The following is a 26,919-nucleotide window of genomic DNA, read 5'->3' as shown; positions in this document are numbered from 1 at the left end:
GGCTGTGGTGAATGGGCTGCTGGGAAGTTCTGTGTGCAAGTTGTTGTGTGAATGATTCATCCCGAAATGAGATGTGAGATAGGGAGTGGGTGAACTACGGAATAAATTCTCGTTTTACAGTCTAGCCACCTTGCAGGGATGGCCCCAGAGAAACACCGCTCGTCCACAGCAGAGCGCCCCGACGCTGGGGACCCCGGGCTGGCCGGGCTGGGAGGGCAGCCCCCCACCTCCGCTGAAGGACACCAGTTCTCGGAGCTCGTCTCCGCACTGGCTCCGCCCACTGCCCACTCTCGCCCCCGTGAGCTGTGTGCCTGTCCTTGCTCGGCGTCCCCTCCCCCCCTCCTGGAGCGCTCAGCTCCCGGTCTCTGAGTTGGCTTTCGAGGGTCCCGGGCGAGCAGCCCCGGACGTCGGCCTGAGGAAGCCGCCCCACACGGCATCGCAGCTCCCCTGCAGAAGGGGGCCCGGCACACGAGCTCCCACGGTCCCGGCACACGAGCTCCCACGGTCCCTAGGAGCTCTCGCCGTTCTCAGCGGTATGTGAAGTACCCAGGGCGGGGCCGAGCTCCCCCACTCCTGGTTAAATGCTGGCTGAGGGGCTTTTCCCCAGGGAGGAGTCCCACAGAGGTCGAGGGCCCGGAATCTGAGCGCAGCCGCGGTGTAACAATGTGTCTCAGTAATCACCCCTATTTTTAGCGCCCTTGCCCTGCACAGCCTCTGCGGCGGTGTGAGCCCTGCAGCCCAGCCTTAGTCATCTCTGCTCGCGTTATTTTTAAAACAAAAAGGGCACAGGATGCAAAATGAAAAACAGCGGTTTCTGGAATTGCCCGTCCAGGCTCCCCTGGGTGCTGTGGCCGTCGGAGGCGCGGTGGTGGGTGGTGGCTCAGGGCCTTCGCAGCCGACGCACCCCACAGGGGCTTCGTGTCATGGGAACAGTGACGTCCACTCATCACCACATGGGTCCAGCGTCCAAGCCGCTCTGTGTTCTCCCCGGCCTCAGGAGAGCCGGACAGGCCGGCCCCACGTCCCCGTCCTGGCCAGCCGCGGTGAAACCCACCCATCTCCCCTGTGCCCTGAGTTGTACTCTTTTTTTTTTTTTTTTTGAGGATTTATTTATTTACTTACTTATTTGAAAGAGTTACAAAGAAGAAGAGACAGAGAGAGAGAGAGAGAGAGAGAGAGAGAGGTCTTCCATCCCCTGGTTCACTCCCCAAACAGCTGCAATGGCTGGAGTTGGGAGCTTTTCCAGGTCCCCCACATGGGTGCAGGGGCCCAAGGACTTGGGCCATCCTCCACTGCTTTCCCAGGCCACAGCAGAGAGCTGGATCGGAAGTGGAGCAGCCAGGACTCCAATTGGCACCCATATGGGATGCCGGCACGGCAGGCGGCGGCTTCACCCACTACGCCACGGTGCCAGCCCATGCCGAGTTTTGATAAAGGCACTGCTGAACGTAACCACCACGTCAGGCAAGATAGGGACCATTTCTGCCCCCCCCCCAAGAAAACACTCGCCCGTGCCCCCTGCACATGGGTCCCCCTCCCCCACCACATACCTGGAAACCGCTGGTGCCGCCTCTGATCGCCTTGCCTGCTCACGCGGCGCCCTGTGGCTTGGCATCCGGTGCGCGTGGTTGTCTGCAGCGTGCTCGTGTGTTGCTGCCCCAAGCTCCGATTCTCCTGGGGAGGGACGTGGGTCCTTTCTAGCTGGGCGTGTCCAGCTCCTGCCTGGCCAGCCCCGGCTCCCTCTGGACGGCCTTGCCCAGTGCCGTGGGAACTGCGGAGGAGTGGGCTGCTGGCCGGTGGTGAGCGTGGTTCGCTTGGTGAGAGGAAGCTGCCCAGCCCTGCAGGGTTTTACGTTCCCACCAGCAGGACCCGAGGGGCCTCCCGAGGTCCATGGAAGATGGAATGAATGGACTTTGGAAGCCCCTGGGATGCGTGACCCAGAGGCCCTACAGTCTGCCCAGCACCAGGCCTCTGGCTTTTTAGAAATTCAGACAGGGGCCGGCACCGTGGCTTAGTGGGCTAAGCCTTCTCCTGCTGCGCCAGCATCCCATATGGACACCGGTTCGAGTCCCGGCTGCTCCACTCTCTGATCCAGCTCTCTGCTGTGGCCTGGGAAAGCAGTGGAAGATGGCCCAGGTCCTTGGGCCCCTGCACCCACGTGGGAGACCAGGAGGAAGCTCCTATCTCTTGGCTTCTGATAGGCCCAGCTCTGGCTGTTGTGGCCATATGGCAAGTGAACTAGTGAATGAAAGACCTCTCTCTCTCTCTCTCTCTCTCTCTCTCTCTAACTCTGCATCTCAATTAAATGAATAAAATCTAAAAAAAAAAAAAAGAAAGAAAGAAAACACTTAGGTCTTATTTAAATTCTCACCAAAGTTTTGTGACTTTCAGTGGAGACATTCTACATGTCTTTTGTTAAATGTATTCATAATTTTTCCTGGTTTTACTGGAAATGAGCTTTTCCTTGCTGTCCAGTTGCTTGCTGCCGGTTTGTAAAAATACGGTAGACTTTGTCTGTGGGCCCAGTACCTGCGTGATCCGGCTGTTGGACGCCGGGGAGTTTCCATAGCGACAGCCAGGACGCTCTGCGCATTGCCACTTCTGGGCTTGGGTTCCAGTCTTGCGTTCCAGTCTGCTGGGCTTCGCTGCCGCTTCCTGCCTTGCAGCACTGCGTGAACCCCAGCGCCGCTCGGGAGGCGCGGGAGCGGGCGGCCCTGTCGCCTGGGAGCCGGGTGTCCGGTCTTTCACCAGCGTGTCCGGCAGAAGCCCCGGGTGTGTGCTCAGCCCCGCGCGGCCCCCGCTGCGGTGCCACCCCTCGTGCTCCCCCTGCCCCCCCCCCCCCCCCCGCAGCCCGCGTCTCTGCCTGCTGGGCTCCCGCAGAACCTGGCGGCTCAGGTCGCCTCTGCCTTGCCGGCTGCTCTCCTGGTCACTCCGTGCCCTCCCCTGGCCCTCGGCGCCCAGCGGCACCCCGTTCTCTGCGTGCACCGCACTAGCTGTCCGCCCACCTTTGACGGCCGTCCTGGTGGCCTCCGGGCTGTGGCGGTCACAGGGAAGCAGCTGCAGGGACGTTTGCAGAGTGCTCGAGTGTCTCGTGGAAACGCCACGGAGCAGGACCGGGGGTCTCAGAGAAACGCCACGGAGCAGGACCGGGGGTCTCAGAGAAACGCCACGGAGCAGGACCGGGGGTCTCAGAGAAACGCCACGGAGCAGGACCGGGGGTCTCAGAGAAACGCCACGGAGCAGGACCGGGGGTCTCAGAGAAACGCCACGGAGCAGGACCGGGGGTCTCAGAGAAACGCCACGGAGCAGGACCGGGGATCTCAGACAAACGCCACGGAGCAGGACCGGGGGTCTCAGAGAAACGCCACGGAGCAGCAGGACCGGGGGTCTCAGACAAACGCCACGGAGCAGGACCGGGGGTCTCAGAGAAACGCCACGGAGCAGCAGGACCGGGGGTCTCAGAGAAACGCCACGGAGCAGGTCCGGGGGTCTCAGAGAAACGCCACGGAGCAGGACCGGGGGTCTCAGAGAAATGCCACGGAGCAGCAGGACCGGGGGCCTCAGAGAAACGCCACGGAGCAGGACCGGGGGTCTCAGAGAAACGCCACGGAGCAGGACCGGGCGTCTCAGAGAAACACCACGGAGCAGGTCCGGGGGTCTCAGAGAAACGCCACGGAGCAGGTCCGGGGGTCTCAGAGAAACGCCACGGAGCAGCAGGACCGGGGGTCTCAGAGAAACGCCACGGAGCAGGACCGGGGGTCTCAGAGAAACGCCACGGAGCAGCAGGACCGGGGGCCTCAGAGAAACGCCACGGAGCAGGACCGGGGGTCTCAGAGAAATGCCACGGAGCAGCAGGACCGGGGGTCTCAGGGAAACGCCACGGAGCAGGTCCGGGGGTCTCAGAGAAACGCCACGGAGCAGGACCGGGGGTCTCAGACAAACGCCACGGAGCAGGACCGGGGGTCTCAGAGAAACGCCACGGAGCAGGACCGGGGGTCTCAGAGAAACGCCACGGAGCAGGTCCGGGGGTCTTGGGTAAATGCCACGGAGCAGGTCCGGGGCTCTCATGGTCGGAGTGTGTGTGGTTCTGCAAGGGGCTGCCACACTGCCGGCTCCGGTGACCGGACAGTGTGCACCCCGCCAGCAGCCCACAAGGGTCCCGGCAGCTACATGCACCCATACTCCCCTGAGCAGCCCACGCGGGTCCCGGCAGCTGCACCCCCGACCAGGGGCCCCCACTCTCGCCTTCCTGGCGGGGAAGTGCAGCCTTGCCACTGTCCGCACTCCCGATGCCCCAGCCCAGGGCTGACGAGCAGCTGCCCGCAGGCCTCCTCCCTGTTCAGACCTTTGGCCCACGGTGTAACCACCTGAACTTCCTGCCGTCGGTGCAGGTGCAGCTGCGCCTCACGTGCCCTGCAGCGGCAAGCTGCCCCTCCCCCAGCCCGTGAGCCGCCGCCACCGTGCACGTTACAGCCACGTGCATCTTAGACCCATAATGCAGCATCATGATCTTGGCTTTAAACGGGAGTTGGCTCTGAAGCAATCGTGGGGAGAAGCGAAGATGACGTTCCAGTGGCTGCCTACGCGTTTGCCATTTCCGGTGCTTTTATTCCTCTGTGTGTCCCAGGCTGGTCTTAGCTCCTTCAGCCTGAACGATTCTCTCTTCTTCCACACTTCTCACCGCACCGCGCTCTCAGCCCTCACTTCTCAGCACGGGGCCCTCCTCTCGCCTTCATTTTTTAAAAACATTTATTTATTGACTTGAGAGACAGAGATACAGAGAGAGAGAGAGGTCTCCATCCACTGGTTCACTCCCCAAATGGCCACAATGGCTGGAGCTGGGCTGATCTGAAGCCAGGAGCCAGGAGCTTCCTCCAGGTCTCCCACGTGGGTGCAGGGGCCCAAGCACTTGGGCCATCTTCCCCTGCTTTCCCAGGCCACAGCAGAGAGCTGGATTGGAAGGGGAGCTGCAGGGGCATGAACCAGTGCTCATATGGAATGCTGGTACCGCAGGTGGGGAGGCTTAGCCCACTACGCTTTTGGGGGCAGGTTTTTTGGGGGTCTAGAATTCTTGAAGAAGTTGGTTGGCTCTGTCCTGCCTCTGATCCCGCGGCCCTGTGTGGAAAGTGCCTGCCGCCGGCTGCTTCCCCGGTCTCCCAGGTCCTGGTCGATGTGTTTGTCCTCCTGGGTGTGCGCTGTTTCCACGGTTTGCGAATGCGGGATTTTCTGAGCGTGCGTGTTTGGCCACTGTTTACGCAGACCCCTCCTCACGTTCCCGCGGTGGTGGGCGTGTCCCGGGCTCGCTGTGCTTCTCCTAAGCCTTTTCTCTCTGCTTTCAGACTGGGGGACTTCTGTTCATTTGTGCCGTTTCCCGGGCTTTCTGGTTCTGCTGACTCCAAGCGGCTGTGGGCACGTTGTGAGTCTTTCAATTTCAGATATTATGTTTCTATTCTAAAGCTTTGGCTTGGGCCTCCTCCTTAGATTTCTCTCTTGAGATGCCTCCCCCCACCCCCACCCCCGTTTGCTGTTTGCCGTCTGCTGCCGTCTCTTCGTTGGCGTCTCTGGACGCTCACAAGCCTCGCCGTGCCGCCTTCTGGGGCGGAGCTGGACCAGTGGCTCCCGTTTCTGGCTTCCTTGCAAGTCTGTTTGATCACAGGGACCCCGGCTCCCACCGCCTCCTCTGAAGAGCATGTGTGTCTAGGAGTCGGTCAAGCCACTGCCTGCTCCCTCGGACGGTGGAGGCTCGGTCCTGAGCCGTGCTCTGGGACCTACAGAGCGAGTCTCGGGGGGCGGCCTGAGGTTTTCCCAAGCGCCTCTGCCCGGATCAGGCTGACTCCAGCCAACGTTCGTCTCCCCCACGGCAGCTAAGGGCCCACCCCGCGCCCTCCACCTGCAAACCCCGGATCATCAGAAACGCGGGGGCTCCACGGTTTCCACCTCTTCTCTGACAACCTCCACCGCGGTCCTCCGACACCTCCGCCGGTGCACCTGCCCTGCTCCGAGTGCCAGCCCCCTGCCTGCTGAGTCATCCGGTCGCAGAGCCCGCTCAGTGCCGAGTCACCCCACGTGGGAGGCGAAGCCGGCGCTTCCCGAGGAGCAGAGCGCCTCTCTGTGCGGCTGCACCAATGCCAGCCCGGGTCACCGCCGGGCGTGCTGGCCTCCCAGGCTTCTCCTGGGGCAGGGGTCGGCCGGCCGTGCTTTCTTTCTCTTGCTGCAAACTTGACAGCCGAGTGTGACCGTGAAAATGCAGAGGTAGCCAGACCCTTGGTTTCCAAAAAACACAGCCCCTGCTGCTCCGTGCAGGTGCCCTGGCATTTGTGCCACGAGCCGCAAGTCCACGGGGTCAGAGTTTATCCTGCCAGAGTTGTTCCCGGAACTGGGCTCGAGGCCGGCTCCCACAAAGGCAGAAACCCAGATACTTTCCCAGCTAAACTTTCCCACGGGCTATCCGGTTACGGGGACACCGCCTGGCCGGCAGATCCCACCAGCACTCTCACTGCCGGTTCCCACACTGGGCTGCTCCGGGAGGGGCTCAGGCGCACTTCCTCCCTGCCTGCCCCTCCCCCAGCCCGCGCGCTATCTCCTTCCTCTGCGGGAGTGGGAGCCCGGCTGGGGTCTGACGGTGCCTGGATGTCGCCTGCCCACCGCCGGTCATGAGGGCGGCACTGGACGGCAGTGAAGCCCAGCGCAGGAGTGCAGGGCTGCGGCGCGTGCAAGGCTGGAGGCGGACGCCCTGGCTGCCCTGAGGCCCGGCGTCCTGGGCTTGGCCCCCCGCAGGCAGGCACGGTGAGGAATCCCACCGGGATGTCTGAAACCATGTGGACCGCAAAGCACCCACCCCTCTCCAAAGACGAAAGGTGGAAAATTCCATCCAGTGCCTGGCGCCCCCCACAAGGAGCCTTGTGTCAGGACAAGGCCCTTGCGGACCTCCTCCAAAATCCCCAACGTGGGCCTCGGCTCCTCTGTGCCTTTTGCTCCCCTGGTTATATCCGAGCGGCCAGACGCGGGTCCCCCGACGAGTTCCCCTGGCCGGACGCACACGGCCGGCCGGGGCTCCTGTGCCTTTAAGAAGCGAGGCGAGGTCGCCGTTAATCATATAACTTTATTGTGCTCTTGCGCTGTGGAGGAAGCATCTCCCGGCCCGAACGTCTGGTTCTGACGTCCATGAACAGCGCAGGGCCAGCGGCGGCTCCGCGAGCTCGGACGTCCTCTGCCAGCAGCAGGGCTGCAGAGAGCACAAGTGGCACAGGAGGTGAGTTCACCCCCTCGCTCCCCAGGGGGAGGCCCCGAGCCCCCACACTGCCGACAGGAAGCCGCCAGCCCGGCCCCACCTCGGGAGAGCCCTGGCCCCGGGGAACCTCGTACCCAGGGCCGCGAGCTCCGGTCTCTCTGGGGCCAGGTTCGTGGGTTATTTTTCCCCGATGCTAACACAGCACCGCTTTCCGAGGGGCCGGCGGACCGGCCTGGCTGGCGCTTTGGGAGGGAGGCGCCGTCGATCGCTAGGTTGTCTCTGGTTGGGACTGACAAGGTGGTTCGTGCTGGTTCCATGGCTGTCCACCCCACATGGACGTAACAGCAGCTGCAAGCCAGGGAGACGGGGATGTGGGGTTGGGCTCCACCCCATGGCCTGGTGAAGGGGTATGGCTCCACCCCATGGCCTGGTGAAGGGGTATGGCTCCACCCCATGGCCTGGTGAAGGGGTATGGCTCCACCCATGGCCTGGTGAAGGGGTATGGCTCCACCCATGGCCTGGTGAAGGGGGTATGGCCTGGTGAAGGGAGTATGGCTTCACCCCATGGCCTGGTGAAGGGGTATGGCCTGGTGAAGGGGTATGGCTCCACCCCATGGCCTGGGAAGGGGTATGGCTCCACCCCATGGCCTGGTGAAGGGGTATGGCTCCACCCCATGGCCTGGTGAAGGGGTATGGCCTGGTGAAGGGGGTACGGCTCCACCCCATGGCCTGGTGAAGGGGGTATGGCCTGGTGAAGGGAGTATGGCTTCACCCCATGGCCTGGTGAAGGGGTATGGCCTGGTGAAGGGGTATGGCTCCACCCCATGGCCTGGTGAAGGGGTATGGCTCCACCCCATGGCCTGGTGAAGGGGTATGGCTCCACCCCATGGCCTGGTGAAGGGGTATGGCCTGGTGAAGGGGGTACGGCTCCACCCCATGGCCTGGTGAAGGGGGTACGGCTCCACCCCATGGCCTGGTGAAGGGGTATGGCTCCACCCCATGGCCTGGTGAAGGGGGTATGGCCTGGTGAAGGGGGTATGGCTTCACCCCGTGGCCTGGTGAAGGGGTATGGCTCCACCCCATGGCCTGGTGAAGGGGTATGGCTCCACCCCATGGCCTGGTGAAGGGGTATGGCTCCACCCCATGGCCTGGTGAAGGGGTATGGCTCCACCCCATGGCCTGGTGAAGGGGTATGGCTCCACCCCATGGCCTGGTGAAGGGGTATGGCTCCACCCCATGGCCTGGTGAAGGGGGTATGGCTTCACCCCATGGCCTGGTGAAGGGGGTATGGCTCCACCCCATGGCCTGGTGAAGGGGTATGGCTCCACCCCATGGCCTGGTGAAGGGGGTATGGCTTCACCCCATGGCCTGGTGAAGGGGTATGGCTCCACCCTATGGCCTGGTGAAGGGGGTATGGCTCCACCCTATGGCCTGGTGAAGGGGTATGGCTTCACCCCATGGCCTGGTGAAGGGGTATGGCTCCACCCCATGGCCTGGTGAAGGGGGTACGGCTCCACCCCATGGCCTGGTGAAGGGGTATGGCTCCACCCCATGGCCTGGTGAAGGGGGTACGGCTTCACCCCATGGCCTGGTGAAGGGGGTATGGCTCCACCCCATGGCCTGGTGAAGGGGGTATGGCTCCACCCCATGGCCTGGTGAAGGGGTATGGCTCCACCCCATGGCCTGGTGAAGGGGTATGGCTCCACCCCATGGCCTGGTGAAGGGGGTATGGCCTGGTGAAGGGGGTATGGCCTGGTGAAGGGGATATGGCTCCACCCCATGGCCCGGTGAAGGGGCGTGGCTGCCGCGTGGATGCCCACGCTGGCGTTCGAGGGTGCCCTCCCTTGTCCACACGCCGGGGGCCGCATTTTCCCAGAGCTGCCCTCTCTGGATCAGCTCAGGTGTGCGGAGGGCCAGAGTCCTGTTCCCCGCGGCCCGGGACACAAAGGACGCCTTGTGTTAACAGGATCCTTGGAGTCGGAACGTCAGGTTTCACGCCAGGCCCGCTGCACTGGGTACGCTGCAGGTTTGTCTGAAACAAGTTAACAATTCCTGGAAGTGGTGGGCAGGGCCGGCAAGGCCGGGTCTCGAGAGGAGCTGGGGAGGCACCAGAAGGCAGGGCGCCCGTCCTGCCACACCCACGGCTGAGCCCTGCCTGGGGAACCTGGGGCCGGCAGCCCCATTAGATTCGCATCCGTCTCCCTGGGGGCGGGGCTACCCCAACCCCCTCGGCTCTGTGAGGGACAAACCCTGGGCCCCAGTGTGGCAGATCCTTGGCCCCACCCTAAAGACCACAGCCAGGCTCACCAACCCTCTGGGATGGCATAGAACCGAACTGAGCCCTATCCTGCCAGGAGGGGACCAGGGCAGCCCCGGCACCTGCCCGCCTGTCACGGAGGAAGCCCCCAGCGTGGTCAGCCGCGCGAGTCCAGGCCTGTGTGGCCAGCAGCAGCCCTGACTCGCTGAGGCTGCCACGCCCCTGCTCCGAGCCCTGCTGTGAGGACGACCCTGGGGTGTCCCGGCATGCGCTGTCATTGCCGACAAGGGTACCAGGGAGCGCGGTGGAGCGTGCGTGGGTCCAGGCTCCTGGACACGGCCTCGTGTGGTCAGCTGTCCTGCGATGGCTGCATTCGGAGAGCGGCCGAGTGTCCATGAGCCCCCGCGCGCCCCTCCCGGCTTCCGTCCCCCCCAGCTCGTGTGGCTCCTGTGGGCGTCCCTTCCTCCCACCCTGGTCTCTGCTCCGCCCATTTCTCTCAAAGACCCGGAGGCCTGGAGAGGCCCTGCGATGCACTCGCGTCCTCTGTGACGGCCCACACCCAAGAAGACTCTCAGAGCGAGACCCCCGAGTGTGCTTCGGGGCCAGGAACCCCAGTGGGCCCTGCAGCCGTGGGTGGCAGCCGAGGGGCCCTGGGTCCTGTCAGGTTTTGTTCATGGTCTGTGCTCGGGCCATTGTTGATGTTTGCAGTGCAAAGTGACTTGTTGACCCCAAACCTGGGACTTTCAGGTTCCCTGAGGTCCCCCAGGTACTGTGGGGACAGAGAGCTCATTGGGGACATTCATGCAGGAACCCCTGCTTCTCAGCCTGGAGGCAGTGCCCAGAGCTGGCCCGACTCCCCCACTGACCATGTGCACAGTGGGGGCAGTGAAGTGAGACAGACGTGCCAGGCAGAAGCTGTGACTGACAGGCGGAGCCCGTGACTGACAGACGGAGCCCGTGACTGACAGGCGGAGCCCGTGACTGACTGACAGAGCCCGTGACTGACAGGCGGAGCCCGTGACTGACTGACAGAGCCCGTGGCTGACAGGCGGAGCCCGTGGCTGACAGGCGGAGCCCGTGGCTGACAGAGCCCGTGACTGACAGACGGAGCCCGTGACTGACAGAGCCCGTGACTGACTGACAGAGCCCGTGACTGACAGACGGAGCCGTGACTGACAGGTGGAGCCCGTGACTGACAGAGCCCGTGACTGACAGAGCCCGTGACTGACAGGCGGAGCCCGTGACTGACAGGCGGAGCCTGTGGCTGACGTGGGCTGGCGCTCCATGGGCTGGGCTCCATCCTGAGCTCTGCCTGTGCACCGTCTCGCTGTCGGTTTTCGGTGTGAAGTCCCCAGGGAGGAGACGTGGCCGCGGCAGGCGTGGCTGTGCAGGGTGGGGGAGGGGCTCCGGCTCGGGACCAGGGCTGTGTTGGGGTCGTGTGGGTGTCGCTGGCCTCTGCTCGGGCATCTTGGGGAAAGAACGTACACCGTGTGTTCCCCAAGGAGATGGATACATCCACCGTGCCCACGGCAGAGACTGCGCAGGTGCCAGTGCCTCCACCTGGGCCGTGGCCCCTGGGGGTTCTCACCGGCACCTCGAGCCCTTCTGGGGGCAGCTGACGGCGGGCATGGGCGGCACAAGGCTCGCCGTAGCCCCCGCGCGGACCACAGCATAAATGCCGGCCCCAGCACTGCGGCGGGAAGAGACGGGGCTCGGAATGCCGCTGCTGGTGTGAGAATCTGACAGAGCTTGGGGGGTCCCGTCTCGGGGGCCAGGGAGAGCGCTTCCTTGTCCAGCTCCACTCTGTTTGTCGTGAGGCCGGCGTGGGCCCACAGGCAGCTGTAAAAGCAGGCATCAGAGAGCGAGCTGGTGACATCCCGCGAACCCTCAGCCCAGGGGCACAGCCAGGGTCTGGCAGTGACGGAACTCAGAGAGAGGCCTGGTTTAGAGTCATGAGCTTGAATTTGTTTTCTTTTGGTGGAATTAATGTCGGTTCATTGTAGACGATCCAGACGGCAAGTGCGAAGTTAAAGTCCTGTATGTCACTGCTTTCCAACAAGTTTTCTCTTGACTTTAGCACCGGACACGCGCGTTCCTGAGCCGCTGTGTCTCCCAGCAGGGGGGTTCCCCGGTACCAGGCTGTCATCGCTGTCGACCCCTGGGGTGGCCGAGCACTTTGTGTGGACACGTGTGATTCGTGCCTGGAAATGAGATGCTGGTCCCAACATTTGAGTCTCTGAGTCCCTTTGCCAAATTGGATTCCTGGGCCTGGCCAGGTCCCGTGTGTGTTGCTCCTGGTCGGCGAGCTCAGGCCACACCTGTGTGGATCCTTGGGGCCACACGGCCTGAGCCAGCGGCCGGTGGGGTGTGGGAGCCCTCGCTCCCCCAAGAGCCAAGAATCGCCATGGAGAACGGCGCTCTGAGCTCCTGCCCGTCTGTGGGCCTGGTCAGAGCAGGGGGAGCGAGACGGCTGCCGGTCAGCCTGGGACTGGAGTCTCACAGCTCCAGCCGCCCAGCCCAGGTTCACGGGCCAGGCCACAGAGGAACAAACCCGCCGCACCCCTGCTGTTCCTCCCACAGCCACCCTGAGGACGCGGTGTCTGGCACCGGGCACCTGCCTAGAGCTCACTCTGTCACCGTAATTGCCCCCATAAAACGGGCCCGGACGCAAAGGGAAAACTTCCCGTTCCTGGAGCCCCGGGCCAGCCTGCTGTGTGTGGCTGGAGCCAGGCACGGGGCGGGGGCCGTGGGTGCTGCCGAGGGCCCGTGCACAGGGGTCCGGAGCTTGGCACGGTCCGGAGGCCGGGCGGGAAGACCCCCCGGGGAGGCCCGGCCGGGGCGGGACGGGGCCGTGGGGCTCTGCTTGGCCTCTACCTGTCTTTCCCCTTTGCTTCGTAGAGAGAGAAGAGCTCGTACAGACCCTGCTGGCCCAGGTGGCGGAGCAGTTCTCCAGGTATGCCACGCCTTTTTCCTTGAATTAATTGATGGGAAAGAGTTACTGAGAAGGAGAATCAGAGACAGAGAGATCTTCCTGCTGCGGGTCCACTCCCCAAACGGCCACCACAGCCAGGGCTGGGCCAGGCCAAAGCCAGGAGCCAGGAGCTTCATCCGGGTCTCCCACGTGGGAGCAGGGGCCCAAGGACTTGGGCCATCTCCACTGCTTTCCCAGGCCATAGCAGAGAGCTGGATCGGAAGTGGAGCAGCCAGGACTCGAACCAGAGCCCATATGGGATGCCGGCCCCGCAGGTGGTGGCTTTACCTACTACACCGCTGCACGGGCCCCCTGGAGTCTCCTAAGCCCGTGCTGAGCAGAGACGGGCGCTATCCCTCTTCCTGGCGAAGGTGGCCCCTCGCTGTGTGGCATGGGAGCCGGGTGTGGCCGTGTCACCTGCCTGCCTGGTGCACCGTGGAGCCGCTGGAGTGGAGGGCAGGCTGGCCTGGGTGGGGTCCAGGAAACGCTTGCCTGACCGCGGGGCCCACGCCCAGGGGTCGCCCCGCAGCGCGGCCTGGTGTGGCTGCAGCTCTGCTGGGAGGCAGTCAGCGTCTCTTTAAAAGCCGCCTCCCCTGCGGGGCCTCCCCTTCTTCCGGGCCGGGCCCCCCCTCTGCAGTTTCTGTAGCTGCCCCCTCGGGCCACGGGCCTGGGGGAAGGGCACAGGGACCCACCGATTTCTCAGCCCACACCTGGGTCGAGGCACCCAGGGAGTGACCAGGGCCGGGGAGGGGCTGGGCCGGCCGGAGTCCAGCATCGGAGGACCTCATCCTGCCCAGGAGTGCCAACCGTGGGCAGGCCAGGGTGCTGTCGCTGTCCTGGGAGACACAGCCCATGGTGTCTGAGTCTCTCCTCCAGGGATGCTGTGAGTCCTGCCCCGCGTGGGCCTGCGCTGGGACGCCGTGAGCCCCGCCCCGCGTGGGCCTGCGCTGGCCCGAGCGTGGCCTTGGGAGCTGCTCTCTCACCTTCTGTCTTCTTCTTCCCCAGAGCATTCAAGATCAACGAGCTGAAGGCCGAGGTCGCGGACCACCTGGCAGCCCTAGAGAAGCGTGTGGAATGTGAGTGCATGTTGTCCTCTCCCACTCATGTCCCAGCCTGTGCTGGCATGAACCACGCGTGACAGTGACGGACATGAACCACGCGTGACAGTGACAGACATGAACCACACATGAGAGTGACGGACATGAACCACACATGACAGTGACGGACATGAACCTCACATGACAGTGACGGACATGAACCACACGTGACAGTGACGGACATGAACCACACATGACAGTGACGGACATGAACCACACGTGACATTGACGGACATGAACCACACGTGACATTGACGGACATGAACCACACGTGACAGTGACGGACATGAACCACGCGTGACAGTGACAGACATGAACCACACATGAGAGTGACGGACATGAACCACACATGACAGTGATGGACATGAACCTCACATGACAGTGATGGACATGAACCACACGTGACAGTGACGGACATGAACCACACGTGACAGTGACGGACATGAACCACACGTGACGTGACGGACATGAACCTCGCATGACAGTGACAGACATGAGCCACACGTGACAGTGACGGACATGAACCACGTGTGACAGTGACGGACATGAACCACGTGTGACAGTGACGGACATGAACCACGCGTGACAGTGACAGACATGAACCACACATGAGAGTGACGGACATGAACCACGTGTGACAGTGATGGACATGAACAACACGTGACAGTGACAGACAGGAACCACGCGTGACAGTGACGGACATGAACCACGCGTGACAGTAATGGACATGAACCTCGCGTGACCGTGACGGACATGAACCTCGCGTGACAGTGACAGACATGAACCACGCGTGACAGTGACGGACATGAGCCACACGTGACAGTGACGGACATGAACCACACGTGAGAGTGACAGACATGAACCACGCGTGACAGTGACGGACATGAACCTCGCATGACAGTGACGGACATGAGCCACACGTGACAGTGACAGACATGAACCACGCGTGACAGTGACGGGGTCGGGGGCCAAGGCAGACGCGGCATCTTTTCTCTGTGTGATGCCTGCAAATCTGTGATGTGAACCGAGGCCGGAACGGCGACAACGCGAGCCTCGGGCCGGCCAGGCTGACGCTCTGGGGCGCTGCGGGCGCTGTGGGCGCCGGCTGAGGACGTGGAGCCGGGGCCCTGGGCACCAGTGACGGCGTTCGCACGCCGCGTGCCTCCGCCGCCGTTAGGGAGACGTCGCTGGTTCCCAGCCACACGCGGAGAGCAGAGGCCGGGGGAGCGGAGGGGTCCAGCCTGTGTGGTGGGTCCGTGGCCAAGACGCCCGGGTTCTGGAGGAGAACGGTTGGTGCTCAGCCTCTGTGCCACTGTCCGGCGCCAAGTGGCCGGCGCGTGGCCCCCGTGTCCCAGGCAGGGTGCTCTGTCGGTGCCCAGGCCGGGCCCGCGTCTGTTAGCAGGGGCTGAGTGAGCAGAACCCGGGCAAGGGGCCGGGTGGCGCCAGCCCCAGAAAACCTGGGTGACTGGCCTCGGAGTCGCTCCCCAGAGCTCTCAGTTTTCAAGAAAAAACTCAGAATCGCGAGAAGCTGGATTCATCTGAAATAAGCCGGAAGGTGGCTCAAAACTGGGACTAAAAGATGGGTTTGTTTTGCTGCAAAAATATTCGGAATCCACGTGTAGCTTTTTCCCAGCGTGCATTTCCCGGGGGCTTAGGAAGACCCCCCACGTGCACCTGTGCTGGATCCGCTCACACTGCCCGACCACGGCACTGCCCTCGGTTCTGCGTCCCTGTGGGGGGGGGGGAGGCTGCAGTCGGGCTGAGTCACCCCTCAAGCGCGTTCAGCGTCTGTGCCGGTGCTCGGCACGCATCACCGCCCGCACCCCCGGCTGCAGAGGCCCCGGGCGGCTCGGCTCCGGGAGGCCGCAGTGGCTGCAGGAAAAAGCATTTTTTTCTAAAGCGTTTCTGGGCAGCTCCTGGGAGCAGGCCCGGTGCTCACGCAGCAAGGACGACGTCTGGGACGCACGTGGAGCCGGTGCCGTGAGGACCGCGGTGCAGCCTTCGCCCGCCCCCCGCCACATGGGGCCCCCGCGTCACTGACAGAGCCGGCACACGGAGCCGGTGCCATGAGGACCGCGGTGCAGCCGTCGCCCGCCCCCCACCACATGGGGCCCCCGCGTCACTGACAGAGCCGGCTGTGTCCCTGATAGCCCAGCCCCAGGGAGGCCGGAGGAGTGTGCCTTCCCAGGCCTGCTCCAGCACCCAGAGCTCACCTGCCAGCTCTGTTCTCGCGAAGCACCCAGGTGTGGGCAGGGCCCCTCCCCCTGGAGGCTCTGGAGGCCCCACTGCCCCCTCCCCAGCGTCCCCGCCAAGTCACCTGCCTGTCTCTCTAAAGACCCTGACCCCAGGATGGCCCCATCTCAAGACCTCTGGCTGACCATGGGAGCTCCAGCCAAGCACCATTCTAAAGAAGGCCCCGTGCACAGACACCAGGCTGACACACATGAGCAGGAGGACACGCGTGTGCAGATGGCAGCCCCACGTGCAGCAGGCGAGCTCGGCTCCCTACCAAACCCAGAGAGCAGAGGCCTCTCCAGACTCCGGAAGGGTTTTGGCCAACAGCACAGGAGACCCTGCCCGGTGCCTGCCCACCCACACGGGCGTGAGGCGTCACGGAGGCCCCGCGTGGCCCCCTCCAGTGCCGGCCCCGCCCCGGCTTCTCCTCCTCCATCGTCGCCTGCCCCCAGCTCCAGCGTCTCCGTCGCTCTTCCCAGAAAGAGCCATGCAAGTTGAAGATGCAATTTGTTCATTAATTGTCAGACTCTTCTATGTTTTAAGATTTATTTATTTGAAAGGTGGGGTTAGCGAGAGGCAGGGGCAGAGAGACAAAGATCCTCCATCCGCTGGTTCACTCCCCAGACGGCTGCAACGGCCGGGGCTGGGTCAGGCTGAAGCCAGGAGCCTCCTCCTGGTCTCCCACGTGGGTCGTTTTCCACTGCTTTCCCAGGCCACAGCAGGGAGCTGGATTGGAAGTGGAGCAGTGGGGACTCGAACCAGCGCCCATATGGGATGCCGCACCCTGGGCAGCAGCTCTTAGCTGCTGTGCCACAGCACCAGCCCCGGTTGTCAGCACCCTTACAGAGAACAGGGTGGACCTACACGGGTCTAGGAATAGCCGGGGCGTGGAGTAACCGGCGCACCGCCCTGAACATGTGCCGGCTCTGCCTGCCGCCACCTGTGTGGGAGCCCAGGGGAGGACGGAGGCCACAGCGCCTAGAATTCTCCGGAGCTAGCTCCCTCCCCAGAGACAGGGTGTCCCTGCACGCACGTGGCTCACCTGGGAGTCCCTCTTCGCCCAGCAAGGGCAGGCCCCCTGCCGAGGTCAGCGTAGCCCGTGCTCCCGCCAGCTGTGGCTGCCCTGGGGACCAGCCCCTAGGGGTGCAGTCAGGGGCTTGTCTCTGTGGGGTAAGGAAGGAGTCAGGCTGGGAGTATCCCGGGAGCTCTCCTCACGTCAGCCTGCGGGTGCCCACCTCCCACCCCAGCTGAGCAGGTGCAGCCTCGGGGGCAGCTGGTGAGCCCCACCTGGCCTGGGTCCAGCCCTCTCCTGGGGCCTCCGGGTGACCCTGGGCCACCAGCAGCAGCTCCCCCACACCGAGCACGCAAGAGCACACGGGCTCTCCCCAGGGACGCACACCGGTGCTGAGTCTCAGGGAGACAGCCCAGGTCTCCGTCCAGGAAGGGAGCAGAGGAAGCTCCGGGTCCTTGCAGGTGGAGGTGAGAGTCACCTGCGGCCCAAGGCTGTCGCTGTAGCCGGACCCCGGAGAGCTGCCCAGCCCAGCTTCTTAGGACAGCCCTGCCCTGCATGGGCCGCTGTACCTGGGGCTGCCGGGGGCAACTGCCGTACTGTACGTGCCCGTGTGCTCGTGTGCACTGGGTGTGGATGAGCTGCCTTGCACGGGACCTGTGTTAAGTGGAGCTCCCTGGTTATTCTGCGCCCTTCTTAGAGACGCACCTTGGCCGGCGCTGTGGCTCACTAGGCTAATCCTCCGCCTTGCGGCGCCGGCACACCGGGTTCTAGTCCCGGCCGGGGCACCGGATTCTGTCCCGGTTGCCCCTCTTCCAGGCCAGCTCTCTGCTATGGCCCGGGAGGGCAGTGGAGGATGGCCCAGGTGCTTAGGCCCTGCACCCCATGGGAGACCAGGAGAAGCACCTGGCTCCTGCCATCGGATCAGCGTGGTGCGCCGGCCGCAGCGCACTGGCCGCGGCAGGCATTGGAGGGTGAACCAACGGCAAAGGAAGACCTTTCTCTCTGTCTCTCTCTTTCTCTCACTGTCCACTCTGCCTGTCAAAAAAATAAATAAATAAATAAAAGAAAAGAAAAAATAAAAGAAACGCACCTCAGGGCCGGCGCTGTGGTGTAGCGGTAAAGCTGCTGCCTGTGGCCCTGGCATCCCATATGGGCACCGGTTCAAGTCCTGGCTGCTCCTCTCCTGATCCAGCTCTCTGCTGTGGCCTGGGAAGGCAGTGGACAATGGACCAAGTCCTGGGGGCCCTGCACCCGCGTGGGAGACCAGGAAGAAGCTCCTGGCTCCTGGCTTCAGATCGGCGCAGCTCCGGCCATTGTGGCCAATTGGGGAGTGAACCAGTGGATGGAGGACCTCCCCCCCACCCCCGCCTCTCCTCTGTGTGTAACTCTGACTTTCAAATAAAAAAATAAATCTTTAAAAAGAAAGAAACACACCCCTTCCGAATCGCGCGTGAAGCTCTCCTCTCCTCCTGCCTCCCTGCCTGAGCTGCTGCGCTGCCCCCGGGAGCCCAGGTTCTGGGAGTTCAGCCGTGAGTTCACGGACAGGGAGCACAGGCTGGGCCCCACGTCCTGGCTGGAGATTCAACTCCTTCCTTCCTGGTTTGCTGCTCCCTGTGCCCTTTGGACTGCGCCCTGGGCGTGGGCCAGGGCGGAGCTGACCCCTGGGGGCAAAGCTGACCAGGGTTCGTGCCAACAACCCAGAGGCCTCCACGCGGGGCCAGAGTTTGTCTCCTCTGTGTCACTGGGTCAGTGGGCTTTCTGCAGGTTCTGGAGCGAGCGCCGTCCTTGGCGCAGTGTGGGAGGCAGCTCCGCCCTGCCGGGCCCGGGCAGCCCGAGCCGGGAGTGAGGCCGTGAGCTCGGCCGCCAGGATGGAGCCACTCAGGCCCCTGCTCCACTCTCCGCCCGCCACGGCCTCCTCGGCCCCCAGCGTCTCTCCCAGAAAATCGCCGCAAAGCTTTCCTGCCGGTGGCTGTGGCTCGCAGAAGGTCACCCAGACCCTGGCAGAGTCCAGGAGGACGAAGGAGGCCCGGACAGGGCGGTGTGGGCTGGACTCCAGCTCCGGGCAGTGCTGGGGGGCCGGAGGAGCCTCTGGTCCGAGCCCACCTGTAGCAGGAGCGGTGGACAGAGGCAGACCCGGGCCTTACAGGAAGTAGTGTTTTATTGTTTATGCCGGCAGGTGGAGCCGAGACGGGTGCTTCCTTCTGTGTGGGCGTAGCTTCTGTCTCCCTTACGTGGCCACACACACGCATCTGATTGGTGTTCTAACGTCATGTGGCGGCCACAGGCAAGGATACAGTGCTGCGCGTGCCTACAGGTTACTTACGGTGTTGCTTTCCGCCGTCTGGCCAGGGTGAACGCCATCCCTAGGCGCGAACAGGCAGGAGCCCAAGCAGATAGGAACTTCACAGGCCAGCACGTGACGGCCACATTTCATTCCCAGGACAGGTGCCTGCCTGGGGAAGGCTCAGCTTTAACCAGATCAGTCAGCAACAATTTGAACTAAAAGACAGAGGCCTCTGCACACCCCCGTGGCTGTGGACGAAGCTGCCCTCCAGCCTCCACTCTTGCTGTTGGCTGGGCTGGGCTCCCCAGGCCAGCTCCTCTGGGGTGTGGTGGGGGAGGGGCCGTGGAAGCTTCCAAAGGCAGCCAGAGGCCCTGGGAGGGATGGGGGGGCTCCAGGAGCCCCAGGTGTGCAGTGCCTGCACCTGCCGGCCCCGCCTCCCAGGTGCATCCCCCACCCCCAGCTCCTCATTCCGTGGCCTGTGGCTTTCCTCTGCCACGGATTAGCCCACGCCTTCTGGCATCTTGCTGTTTATCTCCCTGTAGTGGCATCTTCATACACTCAGTGGTGGTAAAGTCCGAGCCTCTGGAAGTCAAACCAGTGGCGTTCTGTGGGGCGCCCAAAACGCTTAATTCTGGCATCACCCCAGGGAGTGTTTAGAGGGGCTGATCTCGGTGAATTCCGGTGTCAGTGGGATCAAACATTACTCATCAGAACCAGAGCCAGCTTAGCACAGCCCTCAGGCTGAAAGCAGAGGGGAGCTTGCAAGCTTGTTGCAAACTCACTGAGCAGCAAAGTGGGACCTGAACCACCCGGAGGCTTGGTGGTTACTTAGAGCAACAGGGGAAAGAGAAGGAGACAGAGCCGGAGGCCGGCTGCTGAGACCCAGCAGGCTGGGTAGAAAGATCCTTGGGGAGAGGGAGAGGGTGGGCAGGTGATGAGGGGGGGGGACGCTGGAGAGGGTGAGCAGGTGATGGATGGGGGGGAGAGGAGACGCTGGAGAGGGTGGGCAGGTGATGGGTAGAGGGGAGGGAGACGCTGGAGAGGGTGGGCAGGTGATGGGTGGAGGGGAGGGAGACGCCGGAGAGGGTGGGCAGGTGATGGGTAGAGGGGAGGGGAGAGGAGACGCCGGAGAGGGTGGGCAGGTGATGGGTGGAGGGGAGGGAGACGCTGGAGAGGGTGGGCAGGTGATGGGTGGAGGGGAGGGAGACGCCGGAGAGGGTGGGCAGGTGATGGATGGAGGGGAGGGGAAACACCGGAGAGGGTGGGCAGGTGATGGGTGGAGGGGAGGGAGACGCCAGAGAGGACGGGCAGATGGCTGAGACAGCTGGGAAGGGGAGGAGGTAGGACGTGGACAGGGTGACGGGGTGGACATCTGGACGGACAGACTGCATGCAGAAGTCGACGCTCGGGAGGCATGGGTGGGGGAGGGAAGCCGGGAGGACGCCCCCAGGAGACCCCTGACATGAAATGAGTCTTCCTGGACGCACGGGATCATGGGTCACTTTTTAAACGTTCTCGAGGTGCTTGGTCTTCCCTCCTAACAGCCTAGTTTTCCGTCCAAGAAAATTAACCTCGAGACTCGGGAGCTGCAGCCGTGGGTCTTGGTGGGTGGGCGTGGTCAGCGCCCAGGACCCTCCCCACCTGCCCGGCTCCTTCCACATCGGTTCACTTTCCAGAATTTCCTGCCTGTCACATGTCTGCTGTCCACTCCCAGCTGCGCTCATCAGCAAACCGCAGGCAGGCGGGGTGGGGTGGGGCTGGGACCCTGCAGCCCGGAGGCCGCCGTGTGCGAGCCAAAGCCCGGTGCTTGGAAGGTGACTGGTGACGTCCCACGGCTTCTTCCAGGTCCTGGGTGCGAGAATGCACCCTCCAAGGGTGGCGTGGACTTTAGTGAGTCAGCACCCAGGACAGCGGCCGCACTGGCTGCCGGGCCCAGGTGCAAACCGCGCCCCCGGGAAGCCAGGCCCTCGCTCGGCCTCCAGCCCTGCAGGTTTCTCGGATGCCCGCCCGGTGCGGGTTCCAGCCGGGCTGCCTGGACCAGTGCCCTGGAGCTGCTGCACTTCCTGGGAAGGAGGGGCTCGTAGGAGCCGGCCCGGATCCCAGCTCTGTTTTTCCTTGGAAGCCGCTGGTGCTTATTTTTAGTAGCGATTCAGAGCCAGGCTTGCTGGGAGACGGACTGGAAGGACATCGTGGGCAGTGTCTGCGTAAAAGCTGAGGTGCGATTGCAGCCAGAGCTCCTGGTCCCTCCCTCCCAGAACAGCTCTGATCCAACAGCTCTGGAGGCTGCCGAGGGTGCCGCTGGCCGGGAGCCGCGTCCTGCCGAGGGTGCCGCTGGCCGGGAGGCGCAGGCTGCCGGGGAGCCGTGTCCGCCACCACGTGCCTCCACGGCGGCCGGCTCGGTCCTTGGTGCCTCCTGGTGAAGCTCCCAGGGGACCCTAACATGAACGGTTTTACCCTAACGCGGGGTTGATCCTCGCTGTGAGCGGGCGCGTCGGAGGCTCGTCTCCCCTTTCCTTTTCTGTCTGGGATAAAAAACGTCTCTGTCCCATGTCCCCGGCCGGTGCTTAGGGGTACAGAGGGAGAAAGCAAGAAGCAGGTGCCAGAGTTGGGGCCCACAGAGGGGAGGTGGGGTGTGGCCTCGGAGCTGTGGAGACAGCACAGGTGGGCACCCTGGTTCCAGGCTGGCGGCGGGCAGTGCCTGCCAGGGCAGAGCCGCGTGGCTGAGCCGAGTGGGGAGTGGGCAGCCTGCACGCAGCCGGTTTCTGCCCAGGACTCGGAGCCCCGGTTGGGACCCTGTGAGGTCCGTGTAACCCCGTGCTGTTTCTTTTTGTCCCCAGTGGAAGGACTCAAAGTGGTGGAGATTGAGAAATGCAAGAGTGACATTAAGAAGATGCGTGAGGAGCTGGCGGCCAGGAGCAACAGGTGAGGGCTGGGCGGGGGAGCCGCGGGCGGGCCCACGTGGGCCGGCGGGAGGGCTGTATGGCTCCCATCTGCTCCGGTTCCGGTTCGGGCTCCGGCTCAGTCGCGTGGCTCTCTGGCTGGAGGCACGGTGGTGGCAGATGGAGGCCCGGGAGGCGGCCTCGTGTGCCGGGGGGACCTTCCCGGGGAACCCGTGTTCCCAGGAATTTATCCAGCCTGAGAGGAGTCAGCAGCAATTTCGAAAGAGAACAAAGACAGGAAGAAGGATTTGGCGCCGGCTCACTGGTGACGACCCCCATGGTACTGGTGGCCACGAGAGAATTGTGGCCTACGGTCACCTGCTCAGAGCCGGGGCTGCTCCTGGGGTCAGTGAGCCTCCAGGAGCGTGGGGCAGCTGACACGGCCGACTCGGTGCTCACAGCCGACAGAGGGCGCAGTGCGGTGGCAGCGCTGACCTGCGGGCAGGGTCGGCACCCACGTCCTGGTGTCCTGCTCCCTCCTAGGTGCCCGGGGGATGGCCCAGGGATGCCGCGGCTCCTCCCTAAGCCTGATGCCACCTTTGCCATTGCTGGGGGCGCCAGTGAACCAGAGCCGCCAGTGCAGGCGCCGCCCACGCCCCCTGGGGATCAGCCCCTGATTTCACGCATTTGGGAGGCATGTGGGGGCAGGAGGGGCGTGGCCAGCCAGTGGCCCCTGGAGGGCCTGGCCTGAGCCTCCCTGGGGTGTGGATCAGGGCACATCCCGGCATGCTTCCCTGTCAGCTAGCTATCTGAGCACCTCCTGTGTGACCTCAGAAGTTGTGACTGAGCTGTTGCCATGTGGGAGGCTCTGAAGGGACAAGACGAAGCCCCCATCTGTGACGGCAGGGGAGAGCCCAGAGGCCCACGGAGGTGCCCACCCCCACGCTGGCCCCGGCCCTAGCCCGGTGCCCAGCCCCTGGGCAGCTCAGCAGTGGCTTCACACGTCAGGCAGTGTGGGCAGCGGCCCCGGCAGGGCCCATGGGTGCAGGGGCGTGGGGGCTGGGGCCGTCTGTTGTGGGGCTGCAGGCTCACGGGAGGAGGCGCTCCGGCTCCCTTTCCCAGCAAGCACGTTCTCAGGGCTCACGGCAGCATAGACGCCGGACAGGAAGATTGCCCGGTGCCCGCCAGGCTTTCATCCCCAGCCGTGGGCTGTGGCAATGCCCCACGTGGGTGAGAGGCAGGTACACGGGTCCTCCCACCCACACGTACACGGCTCCTCCCGCCCGGAGCAGACGGGGCCAGGGGCCTCAGCGTGCCCGCAGGTACACGGCTCCTCCCTCCCAGAGCAGACAGGGCCAGGGGCCTCAGCGTGCCCGCAGCTGCAGGAGAAGCAAACCCTGGGTCGTGCACTCTGGGCAGCCCCCCCCCCCCGCCCACGTGCAGAACAGGGAGCACCAAGCACCGACGATGAGGACAGCAGGGCCCCTGCCATCCAGCGTGGGCCCCGTGGCGCAGCCGGCGTCCCGGCTCGAGGCTGGTGCAAACGCGGCTTCACCAGGACAGGGTCCACGGTGGAGCGGAGTGGTCCCCTCCCACGATGCCGGCCTGACGGGAGCACGTTCCAGCCACGGGCGGGGAGCGGGAAGGAGAGGGAAGGCATCCGGTGAGGCTGAGCCCAGCCCTGAGCCGACCCACGCACACGCACAGCGCGGCAAAGCCCGGGCGTCAGAGCCCTGAGTCTCCTCCGGGACAGCAGGGGGGTCGTGGCCGGGCCGGAAGGGGCTGCTCTGTCCTGAGACTCGGTCATTTCTGTAGCTTTTCCCTCCCTCGGGGTAGGGAGCCCAGGAAAGCACAAACAAGCCCGGAATAGAAAACCCGCGGGGACGTCTGCCCTGTTAGCCGGCGGGTGCCTGTTCCCATGGCAACGGCGCGGCAGGGTCACCGCCCGAGGTGGGGGTAGAGAGGGTGGGATTCGGCAGTAGAAGCTCCTGTCTATGCAGGCGGCCCCAGCTCAGGACACACGCCAGGGCCTCTGGTGCCCGGGGTGACCGTGAGGGGCCTTTGTCTCGTGACTCACTTGCTACGTCTGTCAGAGCCCCCCAGCCACACCGGGGGCCCCAGCGGCTCCGGGGACAGTTGCTGGCCCGGCGCCGAGGGCAGGATGCCGAGAAAGCTGTTCGGAAGGCTTCTGGCCTCAGAGGAGTCGGTCCGTCCCTTCCTGGGGCCCGGAGGCCCCACAACTACCGCCCCCACAGCCCCTGTTAGATCGGAACACAGTCCCTAGTTTTAAAGAAAAACCTTTAAATACTACGTTGTGATCTTTTCACTGTAGCATCACGAACAAAACAGAATACAGTTAGTGCGTGTGCAGCTCACGGATGCTTCTAGAAGGCCCCCGTCCACCGGTCGTGGGCTTTCCTCACAGCTCGGTCTGGCCGGTGCGCGAGGTGGGGAACCTTCCGTGCCCGTGCCCGTGCCCGTCTCCGTGCTGATGGTCTCGTGACGACCTGGCTCAGGCCTGGGAGGGTCATCGGGCGGTGTCCGGCGTGGTTTTGTGCTTGGAGGACAGCCGCTCACCCGTGACGAGGCGAGGGTCTCTGTGCGTGGGGGCTTTGCTCCTCCCTGTCGTCGCGGGAACCCCTCACAGCAGACACGCGGGCTTCAAGGATTCGCGGGTCTTCCTTTCCCGCTGGTAAAGCTTGAAGTGGCTCCCGGGGGCTGCGTTGACAGGTGGCCTGAGCGTCGCCCTGTCTGGTTCCCTGGGGTGCGCGCCCCCTGGCGCCGGCGTGGTGAAGCTGCAGCTAGCCGGACGCGCCCCCACCTTGCCCTCCCCCTGCCGAATGGGGAGATGTTCCGGTCCACTGCGGTCCCCAGGCTGCGTTCAAGGGCAGGAGGTGGTCCCCCATCCAGAGCACACTGGGCTCTCCTGCGGGGACGCCCTGATATCAGGGGGCGGGGGAAGCAGGGTCAGGTGGAAACCCCGCCTGTGCCCACCTCCTGCATGTCCATCGCCGGGGACCCAGCTGATGCGAGCTGTGGCCCCGGCTGCACCTGGCTCCCATCAGATGCAGTGAGCTCTGTGAATGGTGTCAGGTGGAAAAGCCGGCGGCTGCAGGGCATGGCTGGCCCCGGTCCGGGCATGCCCAGGAACGTTCCGGAAGTAGCCACCACGCTGTTAGCAGAAGAGAGCTCGAGGTGTAGGCTTTGCAGGAGAGAAGCGAGGGCTTGGGGCTTTGCAAGCTCCTCCCGTGACTGGGTCTGGGTTTCGTGGGGCGTCTGACTGTGTCACCCAAGAGGAGGTCTCTGAGAAACTCCCGAAGTGAGGCCGCCGACTTCCTGTGTGTGTTCCCGAGCCGAGTGGACGCCGCGGTCCGGGAGGGGGTGGGGGTGTGCTCAGGGCTGGCCCCTGCCTTGGTGACTTCCTCCCCTAACCAACAAGGCCAGACTGGGGGTGGGGGCTTGTTTGCCGTGTCCCTGAGAACACCAAACGCATCGCACGCTGTCTCTTTAGGACCAGCTGTCCCTGCAAGTACAGCTTTTTGGATAACAACAAGAAGCTGACCCCTCGCCGTGATGTCCCCACGTATCCCAAGGTGAGATGGAAGTCACGTCCTGGGGCCATGCCCACCCTGGCTGTGGGTGGTGCCTGATCCTTAGGTGGACACAGAGACGGCCACTGCTCACTGCTGCCCGCCTGGCCCCATGGCTGACGGTGGTGTAGTGTTTGCACTCAAATGTGGCTTTTTCCAAGATTTACTTTATTTATTTGAAAGAATGGTAGAGAGAGACAGGGAGAGACAGAGAGAGAGGTCTTCCATCCCCTGGTTCACTCCCCAAATGGCCTCATCAGTCAGGAATGGGCCAGGCCAAAGCCAGGAGCCTGGAGCTCCATCCGGGTCTCCCACGTGGGTGCAGGGGCCTGGACCTCCATCCAGGTCTCCCACATGGTGCAGGGGCCTGGAGCTCCATCCAGGTCTCCCACGTGGGTACAGGGGCCTGGAGCTCCATCCGGGTCTCCCACGTGGGTGCAGGGGCCTGGAGCTCCATCCAGGTCTCCCACGTGGGTACAGGGGCCTGGAGCTCCATCCAGGTCTCCCACGTGGGTACAGGGGCCTGGAGCTCCATCCGGGTCTCCCACGTGGGTGCAGGGGCCTGGAGCTCCATCCGGGTCTCCCACGTGGGTGCAGGGGCCTGGAGCTCCATCCGGGTCTCCCACGTGGGTCCAGGGGCAGCACTTGGGCCATCATCGGCTTCCTTCCCAGGCTGTTAGCAGGGAGCTGGATTGGAAGCAGAGCAGCTGGGACTCGAACTGGATAGCTGATACGGGATGTCGGCGTCACAGCTGGTGGTTTAACCTGAGCCACGACGCCGGCCCCAGGCACTCAGATTTGCAACTAAATTTTTGGAAACCCGCTCCATCAGCTCTGCTGCCCCTGAACAGTGCGGGGGTCTTCAAGAAGTTCACGGGAAACCCATGAGGAAACTGCACGTGGATTTCACAGTCCTCAGCACCCAGATGCGCTTACCTTTAAACCCCACCTTCCCCCGTCGGGGCTTCTCCGCACGGGCGTTGTCTCAGCTGCAGGAGACGCCGGGCCCTGGGCGGCAGCAGAGCGGGGAGAACGGAGCTGGGTCTCCTGCAGGCAGCCATGGCAGAAGGCGAGGCAGCAAAGCTGTGGCTGTCCACCTTTCCCCCACCCACTCTGTGCTGGCGCTTGGACGGCAGGGACCCCGTGGGCAGGGGCCTAGGCGGTGCACACGGCAGGGCCGCCAGCTGCTCTCTGTCCCAGCCCTGGCACGGAGCTTCGGGAAGCCTCTGCGGGCTGCAGGGCCCGGCGGTGGGTTCGAGCCCCTCACCACACGGCCTCCACGGTTTGCATGTGGACCACTGCTTTTTCTGTAGGAAAATAAGACTCGCGCCTCGGCTCCTCCTGCCCCAGCCCAGACCCACGG

General features: G+C 63.9%; 1 protein-coding gene across 1 annotated transcript in view; it reads left to right on the top strand.

The window, feature by feature from the left end:
* PDE9A (phosphodiesterase 9A) overlaps positions 1-26,919 on the top strand; it is an 81,338-nt gene that overhangs the window by 38,822 nt on the left and 15,597 nt on the right. The window contains exons 5-8 of the mRNA XM_062175137.1: positions 12,387-12,441; positions 13,465-13,535; positions 21,925-22,009; positions 25,478-25,559. Of these exons, the coding sequence (XP_062031121.1) occupies positions 12,387-12,441; positions 13,465-13,535; positions 21,925-22,009; positions 25,478-25,559 (293 nt within the window). The remainder of the gene's footprint in view (positions 1-12,386; positions 12,442-13,464; positions 13,536-21,924; positions 22,010-25,477; positions 25,560-26,919) is intronic.

Source organism: Lepus europaeus, chromosome 2 (assembly GCF_033115175.1).
Source record: "Lepus europaeus isolate LE1 chromosome 2, mLepTim1.pri, whole genome shotgun sequence".
Lineage (NCBI taxonomy): Eukaryota > Metazoa > Chordata > Mammalia > Lagomorpha > Leporidae > Lepus > Lepus europaeus.
Note: the sequence above shows the minus strand (reverse complement) of the source record. Positions and strands in the feature narration are given on the sequence as shown.